This window comes from Ctenopharyngodon idella, chromosome 10 (genome assembly GCF_019924925.1).
Source record: "Ctenopharyngodon idella isolate HZGC_01 chromosome 10, HZGC01, whole genome shotgun sequence".
In the NCBI taxonomy this organism is placed as follows: domain Eukaryota; kingdom Metazoa; phylum Chordata; class Actinopteri; order Cypriniformes; family Xenocyprididae; genus Ctenopharyngodon; species Ctenopharyngodon idella.
The window spans coordinates 17561297-17578695 of record NC_067229.1 but is presented as its reverse complement, the minus strand read 5'-3'; the positions used below and the strand labels follow the sequence as shown (position 1 = coordinate 17578695).

Genomic DNA, 17399 nt, shown 5'->3' with positions numbered 1-17399 from the left:
TTTCTCACCGAAACGGTAGGAAATTTAATTGAATGTGGAGGATTGGGGTTTTTAACTGACAAGATGATTGATGGCAGTTTAAAGTAACAGGATGCATGTAACAAAGAAACAGTGTGGTCCGTTAAAGACGCAATTATGACAAGTAGTGTATGTCCCAAAACTTGCATACTCTTCTGCTACACACTGAAAAGTATGTACATTTTCTTCACAAAAACAGTAAATACTTTCAAAGCATAGTATAAAGTAGATAAACTGGGACGCGGCACATCTTCTAAACAAAAAGAAATGAGACGGAACACACAAGTGTGGTTTTATATTTTTCACTTTATTGAAAAGACAACAAGATAACGATATTATTCGTTCTCCTCGCTGCGGAGTCTGGCGTTGGGGTTTGTGACCTTAATGGCCAACTGTGCGGCCCTCTCCACAATCAGCTTCCTGTTCTTTGAGGACACATTGTGGGCAATTTCAGCACAATGGGTCCTGCAGAGAAAGAAAAAAGCATTAAGGTTAATCACAAATTCACATTTTAAAAACAATGAGAATGCAACATTGCCGTCCCCACCAGAAAGGGACACATTCAAGTTACACTTGTACACAAACTTGTTATACTCTAGTACATGACCTAGCTATACTTCGAAGAGGCTCAAATACAAGCGTTAGTCACTTGTTGCAGATTATCTTCCACCTGCTGGCTATGGCAAGAGCTAGAGGTAGAATGGGTATTTCCTCCGCCATGCTATTTCTCTGAATTCAATACCTGGGATGAATACGGACAATTCAGCAGGTATGATCACAGAGACAGACAGTTCTAGCCTAAGCTCTTTAGACAAATGAAACCTACTAGTTACATATTATCAGACCACAAAGAACTACCATAATAAAAGATTTCAAAGGATTTACACATGATAAATCATCTAAGCAAATTCACATTGTGTATAAAAGTAGCAATATAAAAATCTTTTTGCTCTTACTTGTTGCTCATCATGAGGACTTCAAGTTCCTTGACATTGTGGACCAGGAACTTCCTGAATCCAGAGGGCAGCATGTGTTTGGTCTTCTTGTTACTTCCATAACCGATGTTGGGCATCAACATCTGACCCTTGAAGCGTCTGCGCACCCTGTTGTCAATACCTCTGGGCTTCCTCCAGTTTTTCTACAGAGAGATTATTTATATTAGATCATGACTGTTATAGAAGACTAAATTAATGGCGTTGTCTACTATATCAAGCTACTTAAAGAGTTAGTTCACCCAAAAATGAAAATTCTGTCATTAATTACCCTCATGTCGTTCCAAACACTCAAGACTTTTGTTCATCTTCGGAACACAAAAGATCTTTTTGATGAAATCTGAGAGCTTTCTGTCCCTCCGTAGACAGCTATGCAACTTACACTTTGACACTTCAAAAAATTCATAATGAGATCATAAAACTAATCCATATGAATAGAGCGGTTTAGTCCAAATTTTCTGAAAAGACTCAATCGCTTTATAAGATGAACAATTTAGGCTTTTATTCACATATAAACATCAGTTGTGGTAAACGACAGCTCAACCATGTTTGCTTGACGAGAACGAGAACCAATGAGGTTCATTCTCATGTTACGCAGCACGTCTGAGCTTCCAGAAGAGGTTTGTTCTGCTGAGCTTGTGTTTGTTCCCTACTGAATGTTTATGTGAACATAAGCTTAAATTAAGTCATCATATAAAGCGATTGTCTCTTCAAAAAAATTGGACTAAACTGCTCAAGTCATATGGATTAGTTTAATGAACTTTTTGAAGCTTCAAAGTGTAGCTGTCAACGGAAGGACAGAAATCTCATCAAAAATATCTTCATTTGTGTTCCGAAGATGAACGAAAATTTGGAAAGACATGAGGGCACGTAATGACAAATTTCATTTTTGGGTTAACTAACCCTTTAAGTTCATCTTGAATGTGTTTTGGACAGCTATTGCATTTGAAAAACATTCTGCATAAAAAAGGCTACTGCTCATGCTCAAAGATAAGAACTTGCTGCAAGTGTCCAGCAATTATGCAACACAAATTAAATAAATATACATAGCATTCATATTTATAAAAATAAAAAAAAATACTGCAGTGCTTAAAGTCGCAATGAAACGGAGGCAGACTGCTTACACTGATCTTGACATAGCGGTCCGACTGATGTCTGATGAACTTCTTGGTCCTTTTCTTGACAATTTTAGGTTTGGTGAGGGGTCTGAGGGCTGCCATGATGCCTACGAAATGTACAAGCAAAAACGAATTAGACAATGAGTTTAAAACCACAGGGTATACAATACAGAAATACCTTTACAAAACTAAAAAATCATTAGTGATGAACAATAACTCATCTTTGACTACAGCAATCTACGTTGACATGTAGTATGTACGTTAGCAATGTTATTAAACTGTCTTTTGACTAGGTCAACAAAAAACAAGTAAATTACAGCACGCAATAAAATACAAGTTTAACAAAACCTTTTACCGTTTAAAACTACGACAGATATCTAAACGGCGACCGCGATACAAACATGCACAACACATTGAACTAACACAAGTACTAAACATAACATGCTGTATTGAGCGTGAGAGTCCAAGTCATCTATTTTTAAGTGTAAGGGACTCTGTTGTAATGTTAAAGAGAGCAGAACAGTTTATTATATTTTGTGACTTCAGTGTTTCATACAGATCACACCAATGGCCGCCATGTACAGACCCCCGTGTGATAATTCATATAAATATCGGGTATTCCATCGCTGCATGAGCTGCAATATCAGCCCATTTAAGTTCAGTGAACACTAATACAACACGATAGACTGCGAAATGTTTATTTTCTTCAGAATGTAAAAGGATGAATTAAGATTTGAATCCGCTCACCGTTCGGCCTGCCTTTACCGAAGACAGTCCTGAAGAAGAGGAGGAAGTGACGCAGTGACGGCCTGGAAATAATATCAGGCAGCGGAAGTCACTCCTGCTCTGAAATGTGGCCGTGTACAACATTAGCTGGTGTGTTGTCAAACTGTTGCATGGAAAAAGTTTGGATGTTGGGTTTTAGGTATATAACTAATACAGCAGGGAAAAGTTGTTTCAAATTATTTCATAGTTTTTACCAAGTAAAACATTTTTCAAGCTTTATGACTTTTCTTTATTATTTAAATGACTTTGCAGGTAGCGTTTTCACACAAAGGTACCTCACGAAACTCCTTTCGGACAGACTTCTGAAGAAGCATAACGGTTTAATGGTCTACAACAAAAGCTTTGTTGAAAGTGGAAAAAGTTGGTCAAAAATGTACATTTACACACAATCTGAATTTCAGACGCCATATTTATTTTTAGCTCAAAGTGCCCCTGTAGTCAATAATTTTATTTCTTAAAACTCAAATTTGATCACCAAAATGACATATTTAAACGTTCTTTCCTGTGGAAAAAAAAAAAAAGTATTCATGCCATAGCTTGAATGTAACTCTACCCTTGTTTCATTTAGTATATGCAAAAATGTCAGTGAAATGTCAGTGGAGAAAGACATAACATCAAAATATATACATCATATACATAATTCACCCATTATATTGCTAAATGAAGACCTGATTTTTCATATCAACGGGAAAATATTCCGGGATAACCTGGCTTCTTTTTAGACTCCCCTACTTCGCAGTATAGTAATGATATGCTAAAGCGTTTGCATAAAGCAAATATGCTAAGTCACGTTGATGTGATTGGTTACAAGGTAGTTTGTGACGTAAAAAACACGTGATTTGAAACCGTGTTTTTGAGACTTTCTTTTTTTCACTGCACTTCTTTAAGGAGAAAATACTCTGAATTTGTACATAGTTTGACTTAAAGCATATTAAAAACACCACATAGACATAAAAACGATTTTCACCACAGGGGGACTTAAACTGTCGAATGGGATATCAAAGGCCAGGAAGGAGTCATCTGCTGCCTTCAAAAATTGATCAGATGAAAGTATCTTAAGCTCGTATGAAAGTGTATCAATGAGAAATTAGCCTACAAATTAGCCACCAATTTGCTAAAAAGTAAAACGTGCGTTGTTACATCAGTCACTTTTCTTAGCTCTCGCCAGGATGGATCAATCACAATTGGTTGGATTAGTTGATAAAAAAATGCCCTAAGATTTGAATGTGATTCACAGGATGGATCGGGTTTCTGAGTATTTTAGAGCTCCTTGCTTTGAGCAATCATGTCCCTTGGAGGAAAGCAAACGTTTGCCCCCTGAGCTAACATTCACCACGTCATCAACATGTCATGTTCACAATTGCTCTGGAAATACTCTGGAGTCGCGCCCTACCATATTACTTTTATTTTTGTTTACAATATTAAGGCCCATTCAAACCAAAAACAGCAACTATAAAGATAACTATAATGCTAGGCTATATAGCATCCACACCATTGCACGATAAGCATGCTGCAGTTTTGTTGTTTGCCATTTTAACTGCTCAAGATTGAAGAGGCACACCGTTCGGTGTATGACATCAAAATACAGCGAGAGCGATTAGAGAGCAGATGGCTCTGTATGCTTGCGAATCGCTCTTGCACTACTTTGATGTCATACAATTGTGCTGCGCATTGTGCTGCGCATTGGCCTGCGCAGCACCTCTTCAAGTCAAACAAACCTATTATTTATGGTAATTATACATGGGCAGTTCAAATGAACATTTGAGTTGAACCCATTGCATCGTAGGATATGTTCTGTGTTGAGTGCTCAGGCTGTTAAGTGTGCACTGCAGGCTAGGCCTTCTGGACAAAGTATGCTACAAACTGTAAAGGGCCGTTCATACCAAGGACGATAACTAACAATAAAGTGGTACAGTGGCCATGTGGTACAAGTCGTAGCTCTCAGAAAATTACAAGTTCTACATACATTTAGTATTACATTGTTTAGTAGCCCACCAATTGATTACATGTGTGACTAACAAATAGTAATTTTAAGTAAATAGGCCCAATAGAAGCCTAATTAAAATTAATATATTTTGTTGAATTGGTTTGTTCTCTATAGAAAATTAGAGCGCTGTGCTGTCATAAAAATAATGCTGAACCTGAATGACACTGATGTTATATTTTCTATAGGGAGACTTCCTCATTCAAATAGGCTAACTGCTGAAGATATCTGTATAAATGCTGGTATACGCAAAACATCTGCCCATACTCGGTATTAACCCTAAAAGGGACGACGTGACATGAGTGATTTGAGACATTTGAGAGGCTGTGGGGAGAGTCAGGGAAAGTTTAGGTCTCATTTCTTGGTTTCATGTTGAAAGGGTGTTTGTTGTGAATATTTTGATATATTGACTTTGTTCATAAATTTTTTGTTCAGCTCACAGGCAGCATTTAAAAACAGCATGACCACCTGTAGTGGGAAATCTACTAACCTTCTGATAAAAGATGATACATTTCACATATCTACAATATTTGGAGGGGACTTACATGTTTAAAAAGTTGTTGTTTAGTGTTAGCTTATTATGTTTATGTTGAAATTTTATGAATTTAATTTTGACATTTTTCATATAATGCCTATTTATGAATATATTGTATAATGCTGTATAAAATTTAATACGCAAATTTCTAGGCCCTATAAATTATCAATACGACCAAAACTTTGCTGAAAACCTGTTGTACACAATCTACTTCATGCCTTTTGTCCTCTGATTGATAATTTATACTTTTTTTATTAAGTAAAGTTTTTTTTTGCTCAGAAATCTTTAATGATTTTTATAAAGTAAATGTAAGATAAACATTTACTGTACTGATGCAGCTTGCGTTTACTTCAATTCAATTTACTTGGTTTAATTCATACATTATTTTTTAATGTTAAATACTTTAAAATGTTAAAGAACATTTTCCATCTCTCAATTATCATTGATTTGCAATGAGTTGCATATATATATATATATATATATATGCCATAAAAGCCTGATGTATAAGTGTGTGTGTGTGTGTGTGTGTGTAATATGATACTCAACAAAAAACACATGCAAACTTGTATATATACTGTATGCATGCATATGAGTTTTTTGTTGAGTATCATATTTATACATGAGGCTTTTATGGCTCATATATGCAATTCATTGCAAATCAATGATAATTGGGAGATGGACAAATAAATGTTCCCCAAAAGTCTGTTGTGTTTTATTTGACATTTACATTAACATGAAAAAAATGTCAAAAGAATTTTTAATTTTTAACATTAAAAAATGGTGTATGAATAATCAAGTAAACCCAAGTTGCATCAGTACAGTAAATGTTTATCTTACATTTACTTTATAAAAATCATTAAAGGTTTCTGAGCAAAAAAGACTTAATAAAAAAAGTATGAATTATCAATCAGAGGACAAAAGGCATGAAGTAGATTGTGTACAACAGGTTTTTCAGCAAAGTTTTGGTCGTATTGATAAATTATAGTCCCTAGAAATTTGCGTATTAAATATTATACAGCATTATACAATATATGCAATATAAATAGGCATTACTTATTGTTCAACAGAATTTTACAGAGAATGTTTAGTTTATGTTGTGAGAGAATAAATGGTTTTAAAAATGTGGCTAAAATGTTGTAACATGCTTTGCCAAACAAGCATTCTGTTTTCAGTGAATTTATACCCCCAAAACATTTTTTTAATGTTTTTTAAAAAAATCATGAAATTGTATTATTTGTGTCCTAAGAAGATGGAAAATAGCAATAAATTACTTTAATGATGTCTCTTTATGGTCTTGCCCTTTTTAGGGTTAAACAAGTAGACTGCTTAGGCTACTATCTGTTGTCGACGTTCAATTATTGATGCTATAAAGCTTATTTAATAAACAAATAATCAATAAACAAATATTCTTTACAAAGTAATATAGGCCTAGTTTAGGGAGTTTAATATCGATGTTTGCCATGTAAGATGTCCTCTGGAATTTTTAACTTGAAATTCGGTTCATGAAAGGATCTCAGGTTACACTGCTGCTCGCCCTCTTCTTCCTTAACTCTCGCTTCTCACAAACCGAAAGTTAACCACTCGCGCGGAAAGATGGACAGTACGCATCTGCTGAGGTATGTTCGACAAATTTAACGAAATTATGAAGGGAAGCCCGTTAAGAAATTGCCAGGAATATATATTTAATTACCATAAACGCAACAGCGTGTAAAAGTGTTGTCTCTGAATCTCGGAAATAGCTATTAAAATTTATGACGAACTAAGGCTCCGGTCGCTTTGTACGGGCAATAAGGCATTCACGTGTTGTTTTTCTTTCTTTCTTTCTTTCTTTCTTTCTTTCTTTCTTTCTAATGACATATAGGCTGTTGTGTCGACCTGTATTTTGGGTAGCGATGTGGTAGTAGGCTAATAAAATCATATTGTTTTGGTTTTATAACAGTGACCAGGATGAAGTCCACACTGGCCCATCATGTCCTGCTGGATCTTATGCAGGTAATCAAAAATTATTTCCTTAAGATGTACTCAAATATCCCTAAACAACCTTCTTTTATGTAACACTTTATCATGTCCTTGTTATACGTTAAATTATGCATAATTACATGCAACTAACCTTAAACCAAACTTTAATCCTAACCCTAACCCTATATAGTAAGTAGTAGGTTAGTTAATTCATTTTACTGAGTACTTAAATGTAGCCTAATTACACTCTTATCAATGACAACTAAAATAAAGTGTAACCCACATAACCACATTACAACCGAAATCTTTTAAAAACTTAAAATAGTTCACTCCATTTTCACTTCAACAAAAGCTTCATTCAGCATAACATTGCAGAAGCATGTTTCCTGTTTAATCTTCTATTGTGTCCCCATAGCACGGATAACACAGTAACAGCTTTAAAGCAAGTTTTTAAAAGACTGTATGGTGAAATAAATTTGTGATGTACATTAAACAGATCCAAACACAGTGGCAAATGATGGGGCGACGGCTCCTCCTGCAGATTTGATGCCTGTTGTTCCTGGATATGAACATTTGGGACCTAATGGTGAGAACAATTTCGGTAGCTTTATTTGAAATAGAGAGCAAAATGTTGGTAATGAACCTGACAGCGGATTTGTTATTACATCCACAGTTATTCCACCGTCAGATTTTGGATCGGCACAGCCACAAGCCCCATCCAGTGCTCCAGAGAGACGCTTTGAGTAAGAATGCTTTGAGCACTTACACAATAAAATGATTCATGATATCACTTTTTTTAAAACACAGTTGAATGAGGATCATTTATAAATGTAGAACACATTATTCACTCTCTATATTGGTGCATTAGGGCTTAAAATGCCTCAGTAAGTGGAAAATAGAAAGAAATATTGCCCAATGTGTCTATCTTGTTTCATTAAAAATAATTTTAATGCATGTTGGGGATTTTTCCTGCCTTGCTTTACTAGATTTCTTGTCATGGCGTGAATTTATGAATGTGGCAATTCTCGATTTATTCTGTAACATAGACTCATAATTAAGTAGTGCAACATATCTGAATGCTGCATAACCAGGTAAAAGAAAGAAGAAACTTGAGTCAGCAACACATTTCATGATCGATCAGCCAAACTAAACATTCCCTCTCATGATCATATTGGAATAGGAAATAAACACACACACACACGCACACACACACACACACACACAGACACAAAACATAAATGTATAAATGAATACAACTAAATGTAAGGATAAAGGATAAAGTGATGAGTCATTATTACTAATTGAATGAATGCATTATTAAATAAAAAAAAAAAAATAGTTAAAGGTGTACTAATATGGTTTTGTGTTTTTTTGTCATTGGCCTATTTATTTATTTTAATTATATATTAAGTTTTAAGTTTTAAATTTAGTTTATTTAGTTTTATTTATTTTAGTACTTCAACTTAAACTAAACGAAAATGAGAAATGTTAACTTGGCAGCTAGTTAATGAAAATAAGTTTAAGTTCTTTATATTTTATTTTATTTCAGATAAAGGTACGGAGCACTGCACATGGCATGCAGGAAAAAAAAAAAAGTAAATTGTGTGCACAATATAATAATTTGTTCCCTCATTTTTAATTTACTAAAACTTGACCACAATTTAGTCAAGTCAAGTCAAGTCATCTTCATTTATATAGCGCTTTTCACAATACATATTGTTTCAAAGCAGTTTCACAGTGACAATACGAAAATTCTTATCGAGCTAAAGTTGGTTTTTGATTGAATCACTTCCGTTGTAAAAATTGTTAATTATTACTTTAGGGGCCGCTTAAATGACACCTTTCCTACTGAAAACCGAATACCTTTAATGCATTCTTGCCGTTCATTTACGTGTTTAGTCTATAGGTTTAGAGTTTAGCTCCAACCAGCTCCAGCACACCTGCTTTAAAGTTTCTTGTATGCCTAGTGAGACCTTGATTAGCTGGTTCAGGTGTGCTTAATTATGGTTGAAGCTACACTTTGCAGGACAGCGGCCCTCCAGGACCGAGTTTGGAGACCTCTGATGTATGGGGTATGGGTTTTTAAATTACATTCTTGACACATGTCATGTCCTCAGCATTCCTGCAATCAGTGAAGAACTTGCACAGGAGGCCTTCACGAAATATGTCACCAGCAAATGCTGTTACAGCTCTAAACCTGCCAAAGAGATGGTGTTCACAGACCTGCAGTCCCTCAACACATATCGGGTCAGCATCAACAAACATTCAAATGCATCACATCAAACTATATATGGTGTCATGCTCACACATGCTGAATGTCTGTTTGTTCTTATAGTACCGATTGGAGACTTTTACAGAATCTAGAACAACAGAGTGGGACAGTGAACCATACAATGGTGAGTAGAGTCACATTTTCATTCACAACTACACACACACACACACACACATATATATATATATATATATATATATATATATATGTATATATATATACATATATACATGCATACACTGTCAGTGACATGCTTGTCTCAATGAAAATAAGTGTGAAAATAAGTGTACATACTTCCTATACTGATGTTGTCAGAGGATTGATTCTAACATAGAAATACTAATACCAAATGTTTTAAATACTAATTTTCTTACTTATTTTGAAAAGTATTGTGCAAAATAAAATGAACTGACAGCTCTCATTCAAACTGAGAGAGCTGATACTGACAGAATCAGAAACATGACTATATTATACACCACAACACAATATATTAAAGGCACAGCTAAATGTGACATTTATTACGATGGATTATGTGAAGATTGTTTTAAGTTCACTTAAATTAAAAGTTATTATAATATGTTTTAAGACTATTAAAAATAATGGCTTTCAATTATACTGTAAAGTTGAATGGCTATAGTAACTCATTTCGTTCCCTTAAAATTGAGAAAAAATTCTTTGATGCTGGCCTTCATTCATAGTACTTAGTAAATTTTAAAATATACCATCTTTATGTTGTTTCTACATTAATTTGGAGATTCAATGTGAAAATATGTATTAAATTATAAAAATATATTACTGATTTTAATGTTAGGTGCGATTAATCGCGATTCACAAAAAATGTGTGATTAAAGGTCCCTATATACTCACGGTAAAGTTCTTTTTCGTTCTTTGCTTAGGGGTAAAAAGAAGAACAGTGACATACTGTTAGCAAACAGCCCGATGTCGCATACAATGCTGAGAGCGACACTTAGATGAATATGTAAATTTGTGCTGCGCATTTTCCTCTCAATAACAACATAAACACAACAAAAATGACAGCGGTGAGAAAACAACAGTTAAGAAAGCATCTGATCATAGCAATGTGGATATGTTTGTACCAGGTGTGCCGCACACATCCTGAAAAGTGAAGACAAAGGGTTTAGATCACCCCTCGGTGGCTGGATGCAGTATAGGTCATAAACCCTGCCCTCTCCATGTAAAAAAAATGGGATGCGAGCCAAACTAAAAAATCCAATTACACTTCAAATAAATTTGTTCCAAAGATGGTTTCTATCATTTTAGGCAGTTTTTATCATGTTGATGTAAGATCAAGTGTTCATTTTTTTTTAAATAAGTTTGGTTTTAGTTAGTTATTTGGTACTACAAAAGGGAGTGTGATGTCATGATTGACAACTGTGATTGACAGCTTCTCTGAGTGAAGTAGTCACAGAGGCACCAACAGACTTTTTTCGAGATATGATCATGTGGTTAGTAGTCGTATTTACCTTATTTTAACAAGCCTTCTGGAATAGAGTGAAGGTGTGTCGTCCATCTTTTTTTTACAGTCTATGGTTTGTATCAATTCGGTACTCCTTTCAAGTCACGTCACATTTATTTATATAGCACTTTATACAATAGATTGCTTTAAAGCAGCAGCTTTACAGTATTAAACATGAAAAAACAGTTCATGTCAGTGTCTCTTTCAATTAGAATTACAACTTTAGTTTCTACTATAAAGCAGCTACAGTGTGTTCATGTTTTTACTCGAGGATGTCCGACCTCGACAGACTGAACAGAAGAAATGAACTGGAGAAGATTTTCATGTCAAAGAAGGTGGAGCCTCAGTGCCACACCTACCTATTACATCATAATCACCAACCAATGGTAGTTTGAAAATGTTTACCAGCCAGAGCGAACTTTTCCGGAAAGTTTGGCAAGCTGTTTTGAACTCTAGAAATGAGGTCCAAACTAACTTTGTTTTGGCCTGATTTTTGTTCAAAATGATGTTGCACCAGTTCGTTCTTAGATTTCACGTGAAGTATATACATATGATGTCATTTCATTTATCAGGTCAGGTGGTGGATGGATTTGGAGCGGCCCCCGGTCCATGGAGTATACCTGTGCCCATCCCTTCCCTCTTTAAAGACTGCGAGAAAGCCGTCCGAGTTCCTCACACGTCTACTGTCAAAGTAACACTTTTTCAGTCTTCCATTCATCACATTAAATGAATAATTCATCCTGATTCATTTTTCTTGTTAAATTTAAAATTCAGGGTTGTCATTCATGCCTGAATCTTGGAAGATCTGCATGCAGAAAATGCGTAAATTCAGGCAGGGTAAGTATGACGATCACATGTCATTTTTAATATTTTGTAGGGCATGTTCTATCCATTATTTCATTATAATATTTCTATTATTACAGACTCGATGTGGACCGTGTAGTGGCATGGGTTGGACTCAATCCAGTCAACGGCAACGCTGTACGATGTGTCAGGGCTCTGGCATGATTAGGTATGGAGTCAACCCTCTGTTTTTTAAATAGAGAAAACACTGTACAGCTTGATTTATTTAATTTAATTAATATTTTCTTTATTCCATTTGATTTATTTTATTTTAGAAATTTCGGCTTTGCTTCATTTTTGTTTGTTTTGTTTTGTTTTTCTGTAATTCTGCATCTCACTTAACTGACGTTCTTTCTTATTTCGAAGTGGAAATAGTCTTTCATAAGTATGTTTTTGACAAATCCAACTACTAGTGTGGAATTACCACTGATTAAATGATCTGTATTCCAGGTGTCATTCCTGTGGAGGAGTTGGTTCAGTTACCTGCAAAACATGCAAAGGGCAAGGAAAGCTCCTCTGCTTCATCAAACTTAAAGTTACATGGTGAGAAGACATGCAATTAGTACCACTTATCAGTACAAACAAGCGAATGTACTTTCTTATTCATGCTTTTTTCTCCATGTTTATCTTTTCAGGAAGAACAACGTTCATGTGGCTGTGATTGACAAGCGTTCAGGATTCCCTGTTGAACTTCTCGAACAAATTACTGGAGAGAAACTTCTAACTGATATGGCTCCAATGGTAAGCAAGAAAACATCATGGTGCTCACGATGCCTTTATAACTTAAAGGGGTTTTCTGAATTTTCAGTTATTTGAGAAGTATGAATACATATTGCAACTCTAAAAACACCCTCCCCAGTTCAAAAAAGCCATTTATTGAAACTAATTTGCGCTTTGTGATGTCACAACCATGAGTACACCGTCAACATTTACACGCTTATGATGTCTGTTAGGTGTTCAGAAATGTGGCCTGCTGTGTAAACTATTAAAAAAAAAAAATTGTTAATTGAAATAAAGCTGAAATTAAATTAAATAAATGTTAGTTGAAAAACTTAAATTAAACGAAAATTGTTGAAAGTTTGAAGCATTAAAATGATTAACTAAAATAAAAACTAAAAACTAAAAGACCTAGTTCTGGCATGAAACTCTAGATGGCACAGGCTGATAGGTCCTTAACTCATTTGGTAGCAGGGCCGGCTCTAGGCATGGGCAGGGGTGGGCTGAGCTCACCCAAACAGAATTTATGAAATCGTTAATCAGTTTTTTTTAATTTTTTTTTTTTTATGGTTTGTGCATTGAATCAAAATATTCTGAGGTGGGCTGTGTGTTGAGAAGTTTGATGAAGTGCTGTAGAATACCCAAACAATAATTAAAAAAAAAACAAAACAAACAAACAAACCAAAAAAACAAGAAAATTGCAGTAGGCTAATTTTTCTTTACTTAGCTGAAAGTATACGGCGAGGCGCGTTACACTCATGTGCTTTAGTGTGTGGCGGAAAAGCAGAGGCTGACAATCATACGAGCCAAAACGGGCAGAAAATTTTGCACGCTATGAAGGTGCGAATTACAGGGTGCCTAAATTACTTGTAAATATTAAATTTCTATAGCTCTGGTTGATTTTAAAGTGTTATTTGGCCGCTGGCGCATAAACAAGAAAAAAAAAAAGCCCACCCTTCTCTAGCTGCCAAGAACCGGGCCTGTTTGGTAGCGATCACATCATTATCTGCATAGCGCAGCTGATTTGTTGCTGTTGCATCAGTGGCCAATGAGCTGCAGCTCAACATTCAAATACTGGTAGGTTTGCTGTTAGCAGTCTGCAGCACGCTTTCAGAAAGCATCTGAAATCAACATCTAAGATAAGTGAACACTCTCTTACTTCATATCTCTGTGCATATTGTGTGATTTGCTTATTAAATGAGCAAACTTAACAGTTTAATCTAAGCATTATGTTTAACAGTCTGTGGTGTGATTTACCACAGCAGCAGCGTTACGCAATTGTGTTAATGTTGCAGCAATCTGTCTATTGTATGTAATTGCTGTGAGGATATGCTGTCTAAGTTACGGATATGAGAAAAGGTTCAAGTGAAATAAGCATTCGCGCTTTCAACAGGGTTAACATGTTTAGCTCCATAACTCTAAAGACGAATTCATTTATTTTCAAGGGCAATGTTTTCATTAGCTATGCTAATGTGTGCAGATGATAAGTCTTAGGCCACCATTAGATGTTGTTTTAGCAATGGTATAATGACCATATATCTCACCCTGTCTGTTCTTCCATATGTGCAGATGTATGCATATCTGCCTATGCAGCAGCTTGTTTTCCCACTCAGCAGCATGCATATATTGGCTTGTATTGTCTGTTCTCCTATTACCCTGTGCAACTGAGCATGGGAAAAAAAAAGTTGCTTTACAAATGTTAAGCAATAGTCTTCTTTTCAGCTGTTGCACAACTGTGCTCCAACCTCCAAATCTAGAGCAGCTTCAAAAAGCTGCACGACTGTCCAGTTTTATTTGCATTGGGTGTAATGCGTTACCCACAAGGGGAGAAAGAGTAAAAAAGCCAGGGGAGAAAGAGTAACGGAAAAAAGCCAGAGGAGAAAGAATAACAGAAAAGTAACATAACACATTAGTTTACATAAAAAGTAAATAAGCAACGTAATTAGTTACTCTTTAGGGAGTAATGCAGTATTGTAACGCATTACTTTTAAAAGTTACTTTTCCCAACACTGAAAATAAGTATAATATAAAATATAATATTTAACAAAAACATTTTACAAAGCATTATAAATGGAAAAACTGCAATAAAAAAATAATGATTTGACCCCTTTAAAACATTTAGGGTTCTTCAAATCTAATTATTTTACACACCTTGTTTGGGCTTTGACACTAAAGTTTGGACTCATTGCTGCAGGTTTATCCAGTGGTCGGTTTCCCGGACAGCTCTGTGAACGCAGCGTCTGAAAGCGCCGTGAGGGAACACCAGGCTCAGTTCTCCACCACTTGTCGTATTCTGCAACAGGTTGAGTATAATTCATCTGATAAAACAAATCATTGCTTCTGATGAAACACCAAAATACGCCTGTCTCTTTAAGGCCAGCTCTCAGCCTCCACTCTTCTGGGAATTAATTAAATGATGTCTTCCTGTTGACTCACTCCCACGGAATGAGTAAAGAAAGCAGATTAGAGCTTGTGGTTAATAGCAAGTTGTTTGTCATTCTGTTAAGCAGTCTGAATAACCCCTATATATTCAAACAAACTGAATATTGAGAAAACCATACCCGTCTCTTCTCTAGATAACTGGATATTAAAAAGCATTTCATGTAGAAAGTCAGAGACAAGGCATAAGCTCTAACCTTGTGTGTTTTTTTGTTTGTTTGTTTTCCAGAGGCAGACCATTGAGCTAATTCCTATCACAAGAGTGCATTACACCTGGAATGAAAAAACCTACATTTATTTTGTATATGGAACTGAACACAGAGTTTACACCAAGGATTATCCTGCTAAATGCTGCTGTTGCTCCATCCTTTAAACATGCAGTATTGGCAGCCTGTGCTGTAGCTTCTGCCAGATGTTAAAAGAGTAATATAATATCATCTTCATACGAATAGTTATACATATTTGAACACATTATAAAGGAATGTAGGCAAATTAAAAAAGAACATGCATTTATATGAGTCTTAAAAAATGTTTTTCCCAAAATTGTGAGATTATATATCGAAATTTCGACTATAAAACTTGCAATTCTGTCTTTTTTTTTCTCTCAATTCCGAGTTTATAACAGTTAATAAGTTCTGACTTTTTTCCTCAGAATTGTGAGATCTGAACTTGGAATTCTGAGTTATAAAGACTGAAATGTGATATAAAAGCTCATGATTCTGAAAAAAATTTATAATAATAATAATAACCTTTATTTTCAATAGCGCCTTTAAATGTACATCTCAAAGCACTTTACAGAAACAAATAAAACAACAAAGATACACCACACAATATAAAGATTAAAGTTAAAGCGACAAAATAAACTATAAAATAAGCACAATGAAAAATTACAATTATTCAATTAAAAGCTACCCTAAAATAATTAGTTTTAAGCTGAGATTTAAAAATGCCAAGAGATTTAGCTTGCCTTATCTCAATCGGTAAGGAATTCCAAAGTTTTGGAGCTAGTGAAGAAAAAGCCCTATCTCCCATCAATCTTAAACGAGTTAAGGGAACAGCTAAAAGACCAGTTTCAGAAGAACGAAGGTCATGGGTTGGACTATAGGGAATTAAAAACTCGGTCAAATATTGAGGTGCCAACCCATGTAAGGCCTTGTAGGTAAGCATCAAAATTTTAAAGTCAACCCTAAACCTAATGGGGAGCCAATGTAAGGACTCCAAAACGGAAGTAATATGATCTCTTATCCTAGTTCTAGTAAGGATTCTAGCAGCTGAATTTTGCACTACCTGCAAATTGTTTAAGGTAGCTTTTGACACCCCAGCCAACAAGGCATTACAGTAATCAATACGGGAAAACACAAAAGTTCTGAATTGTAAGATATATACTCGCAATTCTGAGCAAAAAAAAAAGATTGTGAGACATACCTGTAAACTCACAATTGAGAGAACAAAAGTCATATATATATATATATATATATATATATATATATATATATATATATATATATATTATTCTTTGGTGAAAAGCTTCCATTCATTGGTCATTTTCATTTCACAGAAATGAAAATTATCCTATCTGGACACTATCTTTTTTATTATAAAATATAGCCTTCATTTTATTTTTACCTTTGATTTTAGGGTAAAATATTATGGTACAGTATATTGTTACTTGTCATATCTTTACTTTTGCTAAAAATTTCACTTTCAGTTTAATTTGAAACATGTAGGCTAATTTGTTAGTTGTTACACAGAGACTATTATGAAAGTGTACCATGTTACAAAAAAAAAAAAAAAATGTTTTACTTACTTAATATTTTACTTACTTTTATTGCTTAGGCCTAGTTTTATGTTATGCAATAATTTGTATAGGCCTATGTATCGTTTGTATGTGCAGTCTACAAGTCTATATTCCTAAAGGGATCATTTACCCAGTAAGGCATTTTAAACTTTATACAAACCAATGTCGTTCCAGATCCGTACGACTTTCTTTCTTCCGCAAAACACAAAATGAGATTTGTCTCCATCCACTTTCATTGTTTCCTTTTTTTTTCTTTTTTTTTTTTTTTACAAGCGAATGTCGACTGACGCGTTCATTCTGCCGAACATCGCAATTGTGCCTCACGGAAGTCATACGGGTTTGCAATGACATGAGCGTGAGTAAATGACATAACTTAAATTTTGAGTAGACTGTGCCTTTAAGGATTCTGTAAATTCTGTGAGTTGTAGAAGACGAGCTTCATTAAACCAGGCTGCCAGAAC

General features: G+C 34.9%; 2 protein-coding genes across 2 annotated transcripts; one reads left to right on the top strand and one right to left on the bottom strand.

Moving 5' to 3' along the window:
* Positions 1-304: 304 nt before the first annotated feature.
* On the bottom strand, positions 305-2999 carry rpl32 (ribosomal protein L32). The gene is made up of 4 exons (XM_051910878.1): positions 2876-2999; positions 2135-2235; positions 975-1156; positions 305-483 (listed from the first exon to the last, which is right to left on the bottom strand). The coding sequence occupies exons 2-4, from the start codon at positions 2228-2230 to the stop codon at positions 354-356; spliced, it is 408 nt and encodes a 135-aa protein (XP_051766838.1). The 5' UTR covers positions 2231-2235; positions 2876-2999; the 3' UTR covers positions 305-353.
* Positions 3000-6845: 3846 nt separating this feature from the next.
* LOC127520722 (protein SSUH2 homolog) lies at positions 6846-17398 on the top strand. The gene is made up of 13 exons (XM_051909174.1): positions 6846-7049; positions 7373-7425; positions 7889-7978; positions 8066-8135; positions 9510-9639; positions 9728-9788; positions 11714-11832; positions 11916-11978; positions 12065-12153; positions 12435-12527; positions 12620-12725; positions 14896-15003; positions 15370-17398. The coding sequence occupies exons 1-13, from the start codon at positions 7027-7029 to the stop codon at positions 15511-15513; spliced, it is 1149 nt and encodes a 382-aa protein (XP_051765134.1). The 5' UTR covers positions 6846-7026; the 3' UTR covers positions 15514-17398.
* Position 17399: the final 1 nt, after the last annotated feature.

What these genes read in the sequence shown, in the direction of transcription:
- rpl32 (XM_051910878.1), bottom strand. Translation starts at nt 2,230, where the DNA reads ATGGCAGCCCTCAGACCCCTCACCAAACCTAAAATTGTCAAGAAAAGG. An exon ending in ACCGCTATGTCAAGATCAGT is followed by an intron (nt 1,157 to 2,134) that starts GTAAGCAGTCTG and finishes ATCTCTCTGTAG; the next exon opens with AAAAACTGGAGGAAGCCCAG. An exon ending in GTCCTCATGATGAGCAACAA is followed by an intron (nt 484 to 974) that starts GTAAGAGCAAAA and finishes CTTTCTCTGCAG; the next exon opens with GACCCATTGTGCTGAAATTG.
- LOC127520722 (XM_051909174.1), top strand. Translation starts at nt 7,027, where the DNA reads ATGGACAGTACGCATCTGCTGAG. An exon ending in CTCACACGTCTACTGTCAAA is followed by an intron (nt 11,833 to 11,915) that starts GTAACACTTTTT and finishes TTTAAAATTCAG; the next exon opens with GGTTGTCATTCATGCCTGAA. An exon ending in ATCAAACTTAAAGTTACATG is followed by an intron (nt 12,528 to 12,619) that starts GTGAGAAGACAT and finishes TTATCTTTTCAG; the next exon opens with GAAGAACAACGTTCATGTGG.